The sequence below is a fragment of the Plasmopara halstedii genome (assembly GCF_900000015.1).
Source record: "Plasmopara halstedii genome assembly, contig: Scaffold_262, whole genome shotgun sequence".
In the NCBI taxonomy this organism is placed as follows: Eukaryota; Oomycota; class Peronosporomycetes; order Peronosporales; family Peronosporaceae; genus Plasmopara; species Plasmopara halstedii.
This window is the reverse complement of record NW_020187183.1, coordinates 1,143,175-1,161,579: the sequence shown is the minus strand read 5'-3', so window position 1 is coordinate 1,161,579 and position 18,405 is coordinate 1,143,175. Positions and strand designations below refer to the sequence as shown.

The 18,405-nt window shown below is 44.9% G+C and overlaps 5 protein-coding genes across 5 annotated transcripts; 3 read left to right on the top strand and 2 right to left on the bottom strand.

Moving 5' to 3' along the window:
* Window positions 1-5,706: 5,706 nt before the first annotated feature.
* On the bottom strand, window positions 5,707-6,166 carry PHALS_04692 (uncharacterized protein; the record flags this gene model as incomplete). The annotated part of the gene is made up of 2 exons (XM_024722555.1): window positions 5,707-5,981; window positions 6,064-6,166. The coding sequence occupies 2 exons, from the start codon at window positions 6,164-6,166 to the stop codon at window positions 5,707-5,709; spliced, it is 378 nt and encodes a 125-aa protein (XP_024573620.1).
* A 3,270-nt stretch (window positions 6,167-9,436) lies between these two features.
* PHALS_04691 (uncharacterized protein) lies at window positions 9,437-9,745 on the top strand (the record flags this gene model as incomplete). The annotated part of the gene is made up of 1 exon (XM_024722554.1): window positions 9,437-9,745. One exon carries the CDS (start codon window positions 9,437-9,439, stop codon window positions 9,743-9,745), a length of 309 nt encoding a protein of 102 aa, XP_024573619.1.
* A 1,686-nt stretch (window positions 9,746-11,431) lies between these two features.
* Window positions 11,432-11,687, bottom strand: PHALS_04690 (uncharacterized protein; the record flags this gene model as incomplete). Its single annotated transcript, XM_024722553.1, has 2 exons — window positions 11,432-11,530; window positions 11,610-11,687. 2 exons carry the CDS (start codon window positions 11,685-11,687, stop codon window positions 11,432-11,434), a joined length of 177 nt encoding a protein of 58 aa, XP_024573618.1.
* Window positions 11,688-13,405: 1,718 nt separating this feature from the next.
* On the top strand, window positions 13,406-15,307 carry PHALS_04689 (Protein involved in plasmid maintenance/nuclear protein involved in lipid metabolism; the record flags this gene model as incomplete). Its single annotated transcript, XM_024722552.1, has 1 exon — window positions 13,406-15,307. One exon carries the CDS (start codon window positions 13,406-13,408, stop codon window positions 15,305-15,307), a length of 1,902 nt encoding a protein of 633 aa, XP_024573617.1.
* Window positions 15,308-15,598: 291 nt separating this feature from the next.
* PHALS_04688 (Tetratricopeptide repeat-containing domain) lies at window positions 15,599-18,403 on the top strand (the record flags this gene model as incomplete). Its single annotated transcript, XM_024722551.1, has 8 exons — window positions 15,599-15,857; window positions 15,926-15,984; window positions 16,048-16,173; window positions 16,238-16,396; window positions 16,461-17,504; window positions 17,569-17,672; window positions 17,889-18,268; window positions 18,393-18,403. 8 exons carry the CDS (start codon window positions 15,599-15,601, stop codon window positions 18,401-18,403), a joined length of 2,142 nt encoding a protein of 713 aa, XP_024573616.1.
* Between the last annotated feature and the right edge of the window lie 2 nt (window positions 18,404-18,405).

Below are 18,405 nucleotides of genomic sequence, written 5' to 3'. Positions count from 1 at the left end.
TCTGACCGAGCTCCATTCTGGTGAACTGGGGCGGTGTGCGCAGCTAGGCAAGCTTGAATATCCCCGCCACTACTTTCGCTTTTTTCGGCCTCGACGAATACTAGAAAGACATGAGCGTTCCCGTTTTTCGCTCGGTTTGCGTGTGCTACGTACAGCTTGTTCGTTCTCTAAATGACTTTCTATCAAAGTTCCATGTAGCAAAGCCGTGAAATTTTAAAAGTAGGTAGGACTGGTGAGTCAGAACTCGATGGGTCTCTTATCGCATTACACATCGCCTCACTTACTAAAGTTGGCCTTTATGGCGCTCACAACAAGTTCCTCACCATTTTTGGTGTCTCCTCGCTCCATGCGATCAAGAATGTTCAAATGCATGGTGCGAGCTACAGAGATAAGCCATTATTTTGTGCCGCGGAACTATTTGCGATGCGGATGGTTTGTGATCTCAACGGAATCAAATTGTGAAGGAATCTTGAACAGGACCAGAATTGGAACACCGTGACCAAGTATCGTGGGAAAAGGTACTACTTACGATATCCAACCAATGATTCAAATTAAGAGCTCCGTAGGATTCGAAGCCTCACGCAGTGCATCCACCAAGGGACTGTTACTCAAGAATATCAAACTAATTAATTGTATCTGGCTACATTAACCATGAATATTCGGTTCTATCTTATAAGCAGTGCTGAGTTCGGTTGTTGTAATTAGGTGGTAGTCCCATTACATAGTTTGTGTGTGCACTTAATAACTGGTTAGTGTGCAATTTGCTAATTAGCAAGAGGTTACATTCAAGTACATTATTTCTATTTTAGGTTAAGATTAGGATTAGGATAAAAAACTATAATATATGCGCTCTTCATTTGATCACAAAATTCACACACGGTTGTAATTAAAGGAGCCCAATCGAATGATACGCAAGAAGACTAAGCCTCAATACAACGCTACCTCAGTTCAAGAGTGCGTGTAACCAGCTGCTCCATTACACCTGGTAGCACTTTGTGATCAATCCACCGCCGACATCGAAGATCTACAATTTCAGCCTTCAGACTAACTTCCCATGCCAATCGTCACTGTTTGACCACCCCAACTATCCGTATTTGTCCGATGCGGAATGGGACGCCGTCGGCAAGATTTATCGAATCTTTGATGGTGAAGCACCCGCTTGATTGTTACTTCACGACCAAGATGAGATCAAGGAGCACGTCCACTCCTTTAAGGCATACGAAGCCGACCTTGTTGAACTAGTCGCGACAAAGGTAACAAGTTCACTTACGTCGGAACCGAACATTATGGAACACATGGTGCATCGTGTTGCCCTACTCCTCCGACCCCGGTTGTCCAAGTGGCTGTTCGGCCAATTTCCACAGCGGTCAAGGATGCCCACCCCCAACAACGTCGATGTTGTCGCGCTTCCCGATGTGTTTTCCCCGTCGACGGGAAACGCGCAGGCCTAGTAGGCGCTTTGCAGCCTACTAGGGTAGAATAGCAACTTTTCCACTTCCCACGAAGGCAGAGAGGAAGTGAAGCCTTCTCGTTGTTTTGGCAACGGTGAAACAATCTAAATGACTTTTCAGATTCCTTATTGACTCTGGAGCGTCGACTTTTTACGCTTTAAAAACGAGTATTGTGGAGAATCCGCTTCTCTAATGAGAACATTAATACCCGTCTTACGACGTGTGCGATTGTTTCGCAACAGAGGATCGAAATTGATCTACGTGTCAAATTCTCGGACTGTGACTTAAAGTTGGCGCTCTCCGCCATCGACATAGATGATCGTTATGATCTCATCCTAAGGTATGCGTGTTAAAAGACCACGAGCCATGGATCGACTGACGAACAAGATATATTGCGAATAGCTCGCCGGATGGAAGTCACACGCACGGACGTCATTACACGTCTGTGATTATCCACCAACGTGGCAACCTCGCAATTTGAGATAAAGTTCACTATACCGGCGTTTGCGACATAGTTGTGAAGCTACAAGTCACCAAGAAGATGCGGTTTGCGACGCCAGTTGTGTCGAAATTAGTTTTTGCTCCAGTGAATATATATACTGTAGAAGCCCATGCTACAACAGTTGATTCTACCGGGGAAGCTCAGAAATTCATCGTGGATGCTCATTACGCTAGTTAAATCTACGGTTGAAGCTAATGCTCCAGTGGTTCAGATCACTGGGAAGCACAAGTCTTAGTTGTGAACGCAGTGACGGAATTACCCGACCAGCCTTATATGGCCCCCTGCCGGAAATATCTGCTTTCACGAGCCTGGATGAAGTACCTTACCTCAAATTTCGATATCATAAATGGCGCCTCCATCGAAGTCGTTAGAATTTGGAGTGCAAGCACAGCAACAGAAGAGGGTAATACGTCCTCTGTTATTGGATTCAAGTGTTGTCCAAGATTTTCTTCAGCGATTTGGATCACGACGCGGTCTTCAAGGATCTACGCGAATTCTATTTCGCCCTTGTGTCCTGGTACACGTCAACGTGTTTGAGTCCGGAACTCCCACGTGGCCTCCCGCTAGATCGAGTTATTCGACACGAGGTCGAAATCGAGCCAGGTATGGATATCTGTTATCTGTTATCGCGTCAATTACCATTGCCAGTCGAGTATCTGAGTTTATAGACTCGTTCTGTGCTGCTAAACAGCAGCAGAGCTAAATGATAGAGAGTAAGCTCCCCACAGATTTGCGCTCGCAAACCCAGTGGCAAGTGGCGAATTGTACAGGCATACAAAAAGTTGGACGCCAATACGGTGCCAGCACATACCATTTTTTCTTGCAAGGATGTCATAATCAACAAAATGAATGGCTGTAGCATACTTGGTCTAGTAGATGGCTACTATCAACTTTAATTGGATCCTGCATCGATTCCATATTTGCAGTGAGCACACCTAGCAATATGCTACGGGAGTTGCTTGTGATGCCACATGAATTCTCCAATGTGGCAGCGACATCTAACCGTCTCGTTACTACTTTATTTCGTCCATTGCGATCGTTTGCGTCAACGTATTCGGACGATATTTTCGTTCGTCAAATCCCAAAAGAATCAGACTATCGATCAAGTTCATCTCGTACACTTGAAACAGGTATTGTAGTGTGTATAAATGTAGATTCGGCGCCGAAAAATTTCCAGTTTTTTATTGTTTGGTCGGCATCGACGGTGTTCGGGCAGACTCAGCAAAGATCAAAGTGATCTCATGTTAGCTAACCAGAAGAATCCAAGGAAATGGCTGGGTTTGGCCAAATATTTCCATTGATACACCAAAAATGATACCGACATGGCAAGCCCGTTATCGAACTAGTTGCTGAAAGATCAAGTTGGTTTTAGACAAATGACTGAGCAGTCGCCTTCGACGATATCAAGCACAGCTTGCAGGCAGCGCCTATACTGGTATTAACAAATGACAATTTGCCGTACAGTGTTGTGTGCGACGCTTCCGACCATGCGGTCGGATTTGCATTACTGCAGTAAGATGTTAATGTAAGAAAAATGTCATGTCATATCGATCATGAGGGCTGAAGGCAGCTAAAACGGAATTTTCCATTCACGACAAAGAATGTAAGCAGTAAAATATGCTTTGGTAAAATTTAGAGTCTAACTCGTGGGCTCCAAGCCATTCGTCGTTTTTACCGACCACGCATCGTTGTACACAGCGACTCAAACGCCTACCTATGTAACAACGGACGGCCCATTGATTGTCGTTCTTTGCATAATAAAACCTAACGGTGGCTTATCAGTCATGCAAACTGAATGTCTTAGTGGATGTTTTATATCGGCGTCCCGATCACAAATTATTCGTGTACTTCCAGCGTGTCGACATGATACGACAAGAGTGTCCAGACGAACCAGCTTGTGTTGTTATTTTTGAGTGGTTGTCGACCGTAGATAATTCAGTCTTATCGACATTATCCCTACGAGTTCTTGTCCGAACTCATTGATACTCCCTCGAGGACGGATTTTTGTACTACCAAGTACATGAAGGAGATGACCTGAAGCACAAGTTGGTGTATGAAGTACACGATACTCCTATCGCAGGTCATTTCAGTCGAGAAAAGACTTACGTAGCGCTTGCACACCACTGTAGGCTACTAAAGTACGTGTGACGTATGTCAGCACGTGAAGCCCTCCCCACAAAGCCAGGCTCCATTGCAGTGTCTGCGAGTACCAGCGGATTACTGGCAGTCTGTCGGTCTGACTTTTTCTTTGGGTTACCCCTGATGAATGGTGTTTTGGTATTGTAGACTGTTTAAGCAGGATGGCGCACCTCGCAACAACGGTTGATTCTGGTACTCGGGGACAGAGCGCTTGGTTATTTATCCATCATGACTTTCGACATCATGCATTCCCAGGGGCAATTACGGGCTTTTCAGCGAATTTTTAGATGATCTTGTCTGTTAGGCATCGCCTGAAGATGTCAATCAGGAACCATCCAGAGACCGATGGTCGAACTGAATGCACGAAATGCGTTGTAGAGAGCATTTTACGCAATTTTTATGCGTCAAAAGCATATCACTCTATGTTATGGAGTGATATGATCCTGATGGTCAAATTTGCCATCAACAATGCGGTCATGCATCGACTGGCATTACACCATTTGAATTTGTCGGCCTTCGTCATCCAGCATTGCCTCTTTGTCTTATAGGGGACACCCAAAATTGTGGTGAGGGGAGGTCGGCAAGCGTTTACCTCTCAACCTCACCTCACTACGATAAACAAGCGTTAAATTCTTCAAAGTATTGACGTGATCGTGGCCAAAAGATCAAATTTTGTATCACGCGTATGTGATGCTATGGCGGAAGCGCAAGATTTACATAAATCTATTGCTGATACGCATGGTCGTGGAAAACAATGAAGATGATTATGTACTGGTCAGTACCAAGAACATGACTGACGCTGCCATCTCTAGTCTAGGATATGCCAAGCTCCTTCCACAATACTTTGGTCTAGTCAAGATTTTATAACATGCCGAAATGCATACACATTGGACTTACCGAGCTGGATTCGTATCCATCTAACGTATTTTGTCGGCTTACTCAAGCCATATGCTATCGGCTGCTGTTGTTGTATGGATTGTACGAAAAAGGTTGATCGTTGTCCGGTGACGGAGATCTTGAACGAGGACGAACGCGTTGTTGAAACCCAAGAGCACTTCGTGCCACGACAGTTAATGAACTCCGTTACAAAGACGATAACTCTCCGCTTGGAGCGGAGCGGTTACCGTCCACAAAGAGATTAAAGCTACCAGAATTCACACACTAGGAATAAGGTTTCATTAGCGCGGGATGCTGGAGGATATCCGATCCATTTTAGGACCGGGATCCTCGTTACACTATGTGTTTCTCTGGTCAATACCCAACCATAACACGCCCAATCTGGTGCGGGTTGACGAGGCGGTAACACCACAGGAGGGGGTGATTGCTCGTCTACTTTAGTAATCTATCTCCGGCCTCCTTGATTCGGATCATATGGGCATCGGATAAGGTCCCGGTCGTAGGCAAAGCAATAAACCACTTGAGCCAAGGATTGATGGTTTCCGACCATAGAGCAGACGCTGATGCGTGAGCATTCACCTCCATATGTCGAACTTTAGTTGCCAGGAATTCTGTCTCCTTCGATATTTAACGGCCCATCTTAGCGATCGCATTCGCATTTGCATCCGAGAGCACAAACGACCTCGTTCGGACGCATCGTAACGTGCCTCTTTTTTTCTACGAGTGTAGCACAGACGAAAACGCCATCGACAACACCGCGGTCGATAATTCAACCACCAAGGATTCCGTTGCCGGTGGTAGACAAAGGCGGGGTTGCCCGCTTCCATATGGAAAAGATTGTGTCGGCACGTCGACACCACGGTGAGCTACAGCTCCTTGAGAAATGGCTTGGCTATCCGGATTCGGCAAGCTTATGTAGCCGCATTCGCAAGTCCTTGCTGATTGCCGTGACGCAGTCCATAAGTGGGAGATTGCAAACCCCACTGGCTCCACTAGGAGCCAAATGAGAGAAGAATTTTAACTCATCGCTTGGCGTCCAACGGCATCTCAGGTTTTTTTATTTGATCTCCATACCAGCACTGGTCTTTGGAAGGTGTGGAATGTGCCACAGTGGTTGCGAAGCGTGTTCACCGCGTGTGGCACGGGCTGCTGGCGTCGTTGTTGCTGGCGTACTCATTAGAGGTGTAGGTAGACGCAGTCACTGACTCTTGGAAGTCTTTTTCTTCGGCAACACGAGGTGGAGGAAGCACTTCCTCTTCATGGTCGTCTGCCAATATATGGTTGTCGCTCGACTCGAAATATTTGTGGTGGTTGTTTCAGCTTTCCAACTTGTGGAGAAGATCAAACAAAATTGTTGTGGACTGTGTCGCCGTTCAACTTTGAGGGCGCCCTCGTTTCCAGTTACATTGGTTGTACCGGCAACTCCGCTTGACGCTGACGTCGCTCCTCGGTAAGCTTGACAGCTTGGGGCGTTTGCATCTCTGCCACGGCATGTCGCTGTCGCTGTCTCCAGGCTTGGAAGGAGCCTTTCTGTGTTGTTTCCGAACGGATGCCTCTCGCTCTGCTCTAGTCCCTAGTGATACAAGTTCTTCTTATATGTGTTTTCTCGAATATGTGCATATCCCGTTTTGGATAGGGAGTGGTGTGATGGGGCAGGGGCTCATTACACAATTTGTGTGGTACACACTTAGCTACTGATCAGCTTAGTGTGCACGACGCGAATAAGTAGGAGGTTACAATTAGGTACATCTGTTCTTATTTTAGTTTAAGTTAGGATAAAAGCACCTATAATATATTCAGTCTTCATTGATCAAGAGTTCCACACACGGTTGTGCTGAAAGGGCGCGTACGACTGCCACGCGGCAGTAACAATCCTTAAGGTAGCGCTTCATTAAGCGTGCGTGTAAACAGCTGCCCCATTACACTTATAGCGACAAAAAAATTAAATGAAAACGTTTGTCTCTATAGCCTTAGTCGAAGTTTACATAGCAACGGGTGCGCTCACAAACAATAATATAGGCTGGTATTGGTGGCAACCAGAATATGGATCTCACGACGCTAGTGGCTATCATTCACACCAGCTTCAAAACATACAAATCCGAGCTTTCAGAAGCAACGATGACGTCGTCGACATATTAGGATAGATCGTTCACGAAACTACGATGTCTATATAGCCTTTGTCGAAGTTTACATAGCAACGGGTGCGCTCACAAACAATAATATAGGCTGGTATTGGTGGCGACCAAAAAATGGATCTCACGACGCTAGTGGCTATCATTCACACCAGCTTCAAGACATACAAATTCGAGCTTCCAGAAGCAGCGATGACATCGTCGACATATAAGGATGGATCGCTCACGAAACTGCGCTCTTTGTTGACAAAGCCCCGGTATATGAGCCTCTAGCATCCTCGTGCCCTGAAGTCCAACGTCGCTGCTATTTCATGGCGTTTTGGAAAACAGAGCAGTTAATCGAACTTTATGCCGCAAATTTGGATCCGATGAGATGACCTCGTGGTGAAAAGGCATTGTGCTACTGCTTTGGCACCGATAAAAATATCATTCTTGCTATAAAATACGCTAATGTCGAAATAAAAGTATTTAGCTGTATTCTTTACGCTTTGCAAAGAGGCTGAGATTTTAATTCTCGACCTTCCCTGGTTTTGCTCGATAGTTGTGTCGCAAATATACAACGCATCGATGGTTATGATCGATCTCCGCTTCTTCGGGGCTCACATAATGCATAATCATAAGAGTATGAAGTTTGCTTGTGGTAAGTAAGATCCAGGCGGTGATACTGAGCTAGTCTGTGGACATGGTGTCGGCAATTTGATCGAAATATTGCTGCGTCTTTATTTTAATGTCAGCCCTGTCAGCTAGATCCTACTAGCAATCATCGCCACGTTTAAACCAGCACAATAACAAAAAAAGGGATTGACTTATCTGCCGATGTTTCTTGGCAAAGCCAAATTTTGGTGAAAGTGGCATGAGGGTGTGGTGAGAATGACAAGCAAAATGCTACATCTGACGCTGGTTATCCTACCTAGCCATCATTCAATTAGATCATGCTATTTAGCTTGATTTGGTATTCGAAACTGCCACGAGGTGGCCATTATATATTAGAACATGCTATGCCACAACCTGCGAGTGTTATCTCCTTGTTCTACAATCCACCTTCTCAAACTTTGCCGCGTGGATGCAACATAGCTCTCTTGTACATGCCTGACATTTGACTAGTCAAGAATTGCTTGCCACATACTCCACGCACGAGTTGCGGCAAGAGCGTTGTTAAAAAGCGATTTATGCACGTGGTCATGTCAGAGTATATGCGACAGCTTTCTTAGACAGAATGGTCGATCTAACATTGAACAAGAGCCTCGTGGGTGTACTCTTGATCTAGTTACCAATCTAATATCATGCAAGACTTCCAAGCAAGAGACTCCTTCCAGTGAGCCATAACTTCTCCACCCTACGTCCCTTTTCGACAAATTTGACAGGCGCTTGCATCCGCGTGCAATCTGTATCCAACTTGTGCAGGTAGTTGGCTAATTGTAGCCATCCTTTTGGGAGCGGTCTAGAGAAATAAGTTTCATTACACTAAAGATTCGGCAAAATGCCTAGCTACCTTATAATCGAGCAAAAATTGAAGCCCATACAAACTTTAAGTATAGGAGGGGCAAGTACAATCTCCCAGATAGGAGTCAAGACATCAAAAATCCCACTCGGCGTTCTGGCCGGAGTGGTTACGATACTGCACAGCCAAGTTGGAGGCGAGTCCTTCTACAATCAAAAATTGGGATGGGTCTGGTGATGCATGCAATGGTCAGGGACTAAGGGTTAAATTCTACTAATATAGACTGAAGTTGGATGCTTGCAGTTCATCCTTCGAGATTGTCGTGGGGAAATCGCTACAATACCCTGGCTGGGCAACGGCATATGCAAATTACTCATTGGAAAGAAGTGTGTTATCACTTAGTGATGCCCTCGGGTGAGATGGTAGGAGTCGGTATCGCATGGCTTGCGGATCGCTACCGTTAGAAGTCTATCACACCAAATAGCTGCGCAAAATGTGACGTGTATCGGGTTAGGGCGCATGCACTAAAGCCCTTTGACCTATCGGGGCCTGTTGGGACTACCTTGTTCCTTACAAAATCAAAGGTCTGAAACTCATTTGCGCCGAAGACGCACTTGTCAGGGCTCTTCACTTTTATAACCTTAAACACTCGCCGAAGGTGTTTAAACTGTATCTCTTAGCCGAATGCATAACGAGTAGAATGCGCAGTAGATCTGTGTGAGCATCCCTCAGGGCCTAGCCAGCCGTTTGGTAAGCTACTGGAGATTGCTGGGGCTTTGAGGAGCTCTCAGCATCACTAGCCTTTCTCAGGTGCTGCCGCACTGTAAAATATATTCTAACACATTCTTGGGCTATCGATGGGGTGGAGAGCAATATGAGCGGAATGTCAGACCCCGCATCGAAATCTGAAAGTATACATCTATGTGATCGAGCGCATGAACCCGAACATACTGTTGGACAACACGTTCTCCCTGTTCCGCTGTCGGCACGATGGCACTGCTCAGTGGTTGTAAGAAAGTACAATTTGTTAGGTTTTGCTCGATTAAGATCCCATAAGGTTAACAACAAGCGAATGATTCCAACATCCGCGCCATCAAATTTTTGCCTTATTACCTATCGCTCGCACCGCTCACAAGAGATTGATTATTGCCCCATAACAATGACTTCGCGTACAACATTCTAATCTGGTAGATTTTGGCGATGGACTCGTGTCACCGCGTCTGTATACTTCACAACAATGACCGCAACGACTCTTTTGGATACTTCTCTTACTGCGTACAGAAGGTCCGGGATATTTTTGTTAATATTAGAGAAACTATTCAAGTCTTCATAAACGGCTTTCTTATCAAGTAACACCACTTCCACAGACTCACCGGCCTTTGATAACTTAGTCACTTCAGGCCCCTCAAGGTTTGCTAACGAATGCATGGATGAAGTTGATTTGTTTAACGATGCTTCACAATGGAATGCAAGCAAGGACTCGCTCTGGTATGCCTTAAACTGGGTGGGTCGCGACGACTCGTCACGTTATTGGAGATGCAAATATAGCTTCACTTTCCACACAGGAGGTCAAATCCTTTGACTTTCGCTCAACTGCGACCTGGGACTGGCTTTTCACCGCAGTTCTTTGCTATAAAACGGTCCGTTAATAGCCAAGACTTGTGTTATCTCAAGTACGACGTATAGAATCTTCTCATCCGTCAGCAGGCCACCATTATTTGCATAATTTGGCACCTCAACGGATACACAGAGAGTGCATATGGTACACACTTTATCTGTTATGGTCTGAGCGAGCTGTCGCGTCGCTTCCATACCCACAATAAAGTAAGAGCTCAGTAACCCAGCCAACGTGCCTCCCTCAACAGATTAAAATGTGTGAACTGTCGTGGCAGGTTAATTAGTATTTGACTCGGTGTAAAGATTGATTACCCACTCGAAGAACATTAAGTGCGCCTCAAAGCAATTGTGCCTGTATGGCTGGTATTGAAGATATTATACTTGCAACGGAGTGCAACATCTGACTTCCCACTAAAAGAGCATCTCTGGCTCCTTCTACAACTATTGCTGTTGGCGAAATTTTTTACTTCGTGCTAAGTTTACAGCCACATCATGGTGAAAACATTTATAATGAGTCACTAATAGAGCCTTCTGGTGTCCTTGTGCGCTTCTAATGCAGAGTAGATGTGGAATTATGACACGCAAATCCTCTGGCGAAGCGTGCGGAGTGGCCGGCACCTATAGTCTTGCTACGTCTTTCGATCCAAGGCTCCTACTTTTTCAAGCTACGGTATATCGAGGATCAAGTCGTCTTTGTCCACGCCTAGGACCAAGAACGGTTTCGGGGGTCTAGAGTCCTTCAGCTTTCTACTCGTATCATATAGGTTCACTGCTATCAACCGGTTTTATTCTCTTGCGTTAAGCATCGGCAAACATGTAGCGAGTGTTTGCAATCGTCTTACAGCGCGCAAAGTCCTCGAATCATCGATGCGATCGTGAGGTCTCCTTATCCGTGTACACTTGAATTTCCTCCGTGGTACATTATGCTTCGAGAGCACTTGGTCCATACGGTGCGTGACACTTCCGCTTTCTCATCAGGAGTCAGTCTCACCCAGTAGAGCGCCGTGCTCCTCCAGCTAAGACGAGTATCCTGAGCTCAAAATCGTAGCATCTTCTCCTGATCCATGGAACCACTTTATGGGAGCAAGGAAACATCATCGCTGATTTTATTCGCTAGATGCGTATCATATGCCCTAGCTTGCTGTAGCCATAGCAACGTATGTTGCTATGCCACTTGGGATGTATTGGTGTTGGACCGGCAAGAGGTGGCAGGTCATTGTATTTTCTATAAGGGATACGAGCTTGGTTGAGGCTATGCTTCTGAAGCGCAACCTCCAGCGTCTAGGCCTAAATTCGGAACAGCTGGGTGCGAGCCGAGCCAGCTCTTAGACCGCCCATCTTCAACGTCACCCTAACGTGTTCAAGTGGGAGTTTCCTATCGAGGACCCCGTTGCTTCTCAGGACTTTTTAATGCACTCCTTTTGTCGCACCTGCTTGAAGGCAGAAAAGAGTGAACGCTGGCAGAGTTCATATTTCGCCGGGAAGAAGGCGGTGAATAGCTCCTCCATAACTACGGCCAGAGAGTAGAACGTCTAGACGAAATCACTTTATCCAGCTCTCTTCCCAATCATGTAGGCTGGAAAGGGACAAATCGATCCTAGTCGCTCATCTGTGATCGGAGTTTCCTCCATGGCTAATTTCAGCTCACGACCCCGGAGTATTTTCAGCTTCACTCCCTTCAAAAGGTTGCACCTTGAGCCTCAAACACTGAAGTTGCTGGCCCGGAAAGAGTCCCTAACGTGACGAACTTTTCTTTTATTCGAAGGCTTCCTAGCATTAAACAGGATCGACCGACTACCATGTTGCTATATTATATCCCTGATTAGGCTTGCCATCTTAAGATCAGAGTCATTCTAAAGACTCGTTCAGATCAGCGAGATCGTTCTGATCCAACGGAATCACGTATGTTCAGGAAGTTTACTTATCACATAGGTGCAAGAGTGACTACTAATGTTACCAAGTGTAAAGGGTTGCTACACAACATCTTGCTTGAGGAAGCGTGAACCTCAGTGAATACATTCATGGGCCGTGGTCTATGACTTGCACATAGGACTAGGTATATTAATTACTGAATATATTTTTGCTTACTTATGCTCATCGCGCCGGTTTGTTGCGGATCACGACGTCAAGATGGAAATTCAGCAACTATGAAGCACCGGTGCGCGTGAAGAGAAGGAAGGGCTTCGTTCAGCTGGATCAAATATTGTTGCCGTTGATATATATGCATATTTATATATGCAAAAATCCATTAGTTTTGGGACAAGTAGATTTGATTAGGTGGTAGTATAAAGAAATCAGATTGACTTGGTACAACTATTGGGAAAAGCATCGCGCCATCTCATAGCCCGGGGGGGGTTACTGAGCAATGACGTAGCTATTTAATTATGTGCTCCGCTGTACCTCAACAAGTTTTTGCTGTCCAGCAAGAACTTCAGACAGTCTAAAATTGTAACCGTGTGTTGGTCTTAGGTATAGAAGAGTACATTTGAAAAAACAAGCCAGTTTTCGTGCGTAAGGGTCATTGTCTGCACAACAACCACGAACTATACAGTACTTCATCAATCGGAAGACGATGACGATGGAGTGCTGAGCAAACAGTGTCATGATTTTTGTGACGTATTTGTCGTGTCATCGCAACCAGAAAATTTTATACATGCGGGTAATTTCGACACCCGCCCTTTCTTGTGTCTCGTACCCATTCAGCGACTTTACGCTTTCAATGAACGTCTTATGAGCTCTTAGCTGAATTTAAGTTACAAGGCGTTTGTTTATATGAGAAAAAAAAGGTTGAAGTACATCACGTTTTTCACAAGCTTGGATTCATACAACCGTTGTAGCTTCAAGCTGACACTGTACTCACCTGATTCAAGCCGTCATGATAACATCCTTTGCTTGTGAAATGCGAAATTCTAGTCTTTTTCCCCTAAATCCTTAGAACAATAAAATTAGCTGCATGTGAATCTCGTGCCTTTTCTTTGCTAGGCTTGTACTATTACGTACGATGGTTCATCGAGTCTCGTCCAAGGTTCTACAGCTCTCACACTTATCTATTTGCCTCAAACAAGCCATTAACTTGGAAAAGTTCTGCGTAGTCTATCCTATTGCTATCTCAACGTTTACAACACTACAACAGTGAACTGGTGCACGAACATTTTCTTGGGTCATTGCCATTCCACAACTTACCGCGTCGCACTTTTAGTTTGAATTAACGTGATCTTAAAAAAGGATGAATGTTATTTATTCTGTGAAGGACTACGTGAGCAATGTATTCCAACAAGATTTAGTCTCGGGTGCCATTGATGTTGTGGCTGTTCAGCAGCCCGACGGGTCACTTTGCTGCTCGCCATTTCACGTTCACTTTGGCAAAGTCAAGCCGAATGATCAGCATCAGATCACGCTGGAGGTTAACGGCGAGGTTGTTGATGGCATCCGAATGAAGCTTGATGACGCTGGTGAGGCTTTTTTTGTCCATGAAGTAGGAGAACTCGCGGACGAAAAGGACTGTTTCGCCTCTCCTCTACCCAATTCCATTAATCTTGGCGACTCGAAAGAGACATTGAATAATGATGTCTGCATTACATCGGAGGCTTTGAAGCCGGAAGAAGAAGAACGTGCTGACAAAGGGCAAATGGCACAACAGAAAGTAGAGAAAAGCATTTCAAACGATCAATTGACGTGGGATATGGGCACTTTATCAAGCCTGCGAGGTGTACACAGAGCTGTGGATGAAGTACAGAGTATGGTCAAAAGTGCCTCCGTTTATTTCGACGCCGTAGATATTGAATCTACTGAGGTTGATGACGTCGACTATTACAGTCATCCATCTATATCACTATGTGGTCATCTTCTTGACCAAATTGAGTCTTGTGAAGACGCGCAACGAATATTTGTTGAGCACATCGTCACATTTGACATTTTTCGTAGAAATCCAGCAAAAATTCTGAATGATCCGAACTTGCGATTTTTTGTGAATGGAAAAGTGACGCCATACAATGCCGACATGCAAGCGTATCTTGTGTCAAGGGTTTTGTTTCCGTACTCGCAACATTTGCCCGTAGGCAAGTTTGTTTCCGCTGTGACGTCAACCAAGTCCGTTGTTTCAGACGCGGAGACTATTAAGTTGTCTGGCTCAGATCATTCGAAATTGACACTTTGTCGTTCTTCATTGGAGCCGCTAGATGAAGTGTACAGTGATGATGGCGGTTCGACGCAGGATACTGCTAGCCTCACGAGCGAACCTTATTTGAAAAAGAGTTTGACGCCATCTCAAAACGAGCTTCGCGACATGGAGCTGAAAATGGGTATGAACGAATGTTCGTTTGTTTTGCGGTCTTTTGATGAGGAAGAATTGGCTCGCGTGACAGCCAAATTATATTTGTGGCCACTCACGGCCAAAGTTGTTATTGCAAAGCTTGATGGAGCCATTTCTAGTGGTGCTGCCACTGGCGGCATGTTTAAGCGCAAAGATTGCTCTGTTATGCACTCAGGAGCGGTCAAATTTTACTCAAAGCTCGCTCAGAACGGCTATCACATTGTCTATATTACCTGTCACGGTCTTTCGCAAGCCAACATGCTCCAGACACTATTGCACAACAACGCTGACGAGAATAGCGACCTCACACTTCCGATGGGTCCAATTCTTGTGTCATCTGACCAATTACTTGCCAACAAGACGATAGGTGTCCAAAACTCGATAGTGTTCGCAGTTGATTCCTTGCGAGCTTTATTTCCACGTGACGTCAATCCTTTTTACGCTGCATTTGGCACCTGTGAGACCGACAGTGTGGTGTTTACTCAAATAGGTGTGTTTTCCGGTAAGGTTTTTGTCGTGGATTCTCATGACGGCACTTTACACCATCGATCTCTATTGGGCTTTAACGAGTCGTACACTAGTTTGCTGTGTCGTATGGATGCCATGTTTCCGTGCTATCACTTACCAATGACACAAATTCCAATTTCAGCTCAGCACACCATACCAACCATTTCGTCAGTATCAGGAAAATCTAGCACAAACTCACGTAAGATTGTGATCGAAAATCAGGAGCAAGCACATTCACACTCACGAAGCTTTGTTGACGAGGCGTACAATGATTTAAATTTTTGGCGAATTAGTCCAGGGTGCGTTTAGAACATAGCTGATTGATTAAATAATATTTACAATAAACTTTGAAAACAACTTCAAAGGTTACGTTACTGTAGTCAAGATAACAGCAGCTTTGGATGATTGTGGTGAGAGGTAAATTTGATTAAGAATTCTTAGAATCTTGTAGTAATGAAAGCACAATTTTTAGGGCTCTTCTTTGAGAATGTCCATGGTCGTTTCAAGCGAATCCGCAGGTATCGAAACCGGCGACTTGTAAAAGTTCACAACAGCATCTAGACATTAGCATAATTTGAGCAGTGTATTTGAAAGTCATCGATGTCACACCATACAACTAGTGAGAATTATGCATCCGACCGTCTTCCAGCTGTGATAAGCTCGTCAGCAATCAATACACACGAATCTTATGGTCCAGCCAGACGAAATGTAGCATGGGGCTCGACAAATTGTCCTGCAACACCCATATATATGTTTACAAGTCACGTTGCTCCAGCGCGATCTGACGTAAATTCATTGTACTCTCTTGATTTGAGAGACAAGAAAAAACTACGATGCATTTGGCTCGCACCAGATGAAGGTACATGGTGAGCAAGAAATGTTTGACAGAAATAAAATATTTGAATACGGTTGCTTTGACTTTTGTAGGTGACAAGCACATTGTGCGTCCGCCGCGAATAGACAGCATGCACTACGCACAAATTAATGTACATTTGTTTATAGCTGAAGTACAGTCGAAGGTTTGATACGAAATATTGTTTTGTTGATAGGCTTCAATGTATGATCACAACATTATCGATAAGATAAAGCGAACAGATCATCTCTCAGTACAACTCGAAATCAGCAATCGCTATATGGACGCCACACATACGTATGAGCAGTCAGCCAAAATGCTGGTATATGGTACTGCATCTTTTTACTCAATTGCCAAATTCCATGTGTATTCATGCAAACCTTTAGCTTCGTTGTATACGCAAGCGTGAAGAAATATTTGGTGCTATGACAGAGGAAATCCAGCGTCTACGTAGTGATTATGACATTCGTTGTGCGCAACTCGTGGCGCTGTGCATGTGCGGGGCACAGAGAGCAGCAACTGGGAAAGATAATACTGCGTTTTTGGTACGATTCGATGAGCGTGCATTTATATAATCATCCTCGTTCATGTCTGTGTGCGATGCTATAGTTGCTTCGAAAAGCAGAAGAATTGACTGCTCGAGATGGTCTCCAATATTGCAAGAAACACGTTCAGCGAGCAGCTGTTTACCAAAATATTGCAAACTACTACAGGAAGCAAAAAAAGTATCAGGCAGCTTTACAAGCGGCACAAAAAGCAGTGAGAATCAACGAAAAGCTCGCACCTAATGATCGGTTTGCTATCACGTACTTTTTGCAAGCGTGTTTATATGGATTGGTGCACGAGCATTCAAAAGCTGGTTTCATGTATACGACGTGCCTTCTACTGATTGATAAGCAGCAGACTGAGAATATTGCAAGCAAAAATCGTCAATCGACTGAAGTATTTGATACAATACGAACTGCAACATTGCACAACCTTGCCATCGAGTGGGCAAGTCTTAACATGCCTGATCAAGCTCGAGATGCACTTGTTAGCGCAATGGAATTGGGTTTAAACCATTTGACGCAAACGCATCCGATCGTTGTTCGCATGTTTGAAACCTATAAAATTCTGCGCGAAAACTTTCTCTTTCAAAACAGCAAACGAAACGCTACGTCAGTGGAATCAGCTCCGCTTCAAAAAGCTTCTCGTCTGACCGGTCCAATTCGTCCCACGTCACCATCAGTATCGGTTTATGGTACAAAACGTCCGGCTCCGTCGAGGCTTTACAGAAATTTCGAAGACTCCTCACGGGACGTCACTAGTCCGCGTTTAGGGCGAATGACTGGCCATCAAAATTCTGTGACCGTGTCGGAAGATCGTAGTTCAGTACAATTGACGTCTCGACGACCAACAAGTTCCATGTCAGCAACAGCGAGAGACTCACCTCGTGTACGAGTCATAATGCGACCACTTACTACACCCGAAACTTTTACTAACATATCTGGTTACGCTGTCCCTCCTGGAGCTACAAGGAGTTCAAATATACAGACAGCACCAGATCGTTTGTATTCGCACGCATTGAGGGTAAGGTATAGTTTGCACAAGGAGCGGGTTCTTGAGGAAGCTCGAGCTTACGGGCGGCGTCGGCGAGCTGCTTTAAAGATACAGGTATGTGGCTGAGATTTTGAAAAGAAAGTATATAGAAATTCACATGAAACACTTCATATTGTAGAGTCTCTGGACTAAAGCGTTGGTTCGTCATCGAGCACTTCAACGGAAGACAAATGCAGCGACTCTAATACAAAGCGTAAGGCGCATGCAAAATCAAAAATCTCAGTATGAGCGAACTCTCTATCTCATTCGGCAAACCCAAGCTGTATGGAGAGGAAGGCTTGCACGGGCGCATAGGACTTTGGCTCTGGCATCAGTGGTACAGCTTCAAAGAGCGGGGCGATGTCGAATCGAGCATGTTAGATCCGCAATCAAAAAGATTCGACTGGTGGTGCTTCAGTCATTTGGGCGTGTGTTTTTTGCTAGACTAATACGATACAGGGAATGTAAAGCGGCAGCAAAAATTCAGTCATATGTGCGGCGGCACTTAAGAATGAAGCAATTGCATTATATCTTACCAGCTGCGGCTATAATGCATCGTGTAATACATTACGTGGAAGCTCAACAGCAAGTGGCTATCGCAATCGAGAGTGTCGTTCGGATTGTGATGAGTTGTTTGATCGAGGCAGTGACTGTCAATGGTCAGAGATTACGTACACAGGAGACAGCTGTGAAGTTGACACCAATGGATGTGACGTCATTGAAAAGGAACGATGCATGCACGTTTAAAGCGTCTAATGTGTCTAATGAAACTGAAGATGATGAGCCAAAATTTCAATGTGCTGCAACACCTGATGATCCATCAGAAAAAGAGGGCAAAGGTAGATCTTTGTTGGTGTTACTCCAAAGGAGCGATTCTGATCGGGCAATACTCGAGGCATTTATGAGTTCCACGATTTCAAAGTTTGTAAATGCCACTATTACCGATGCGATAATGGATTGTAGTAATGAATTAAGC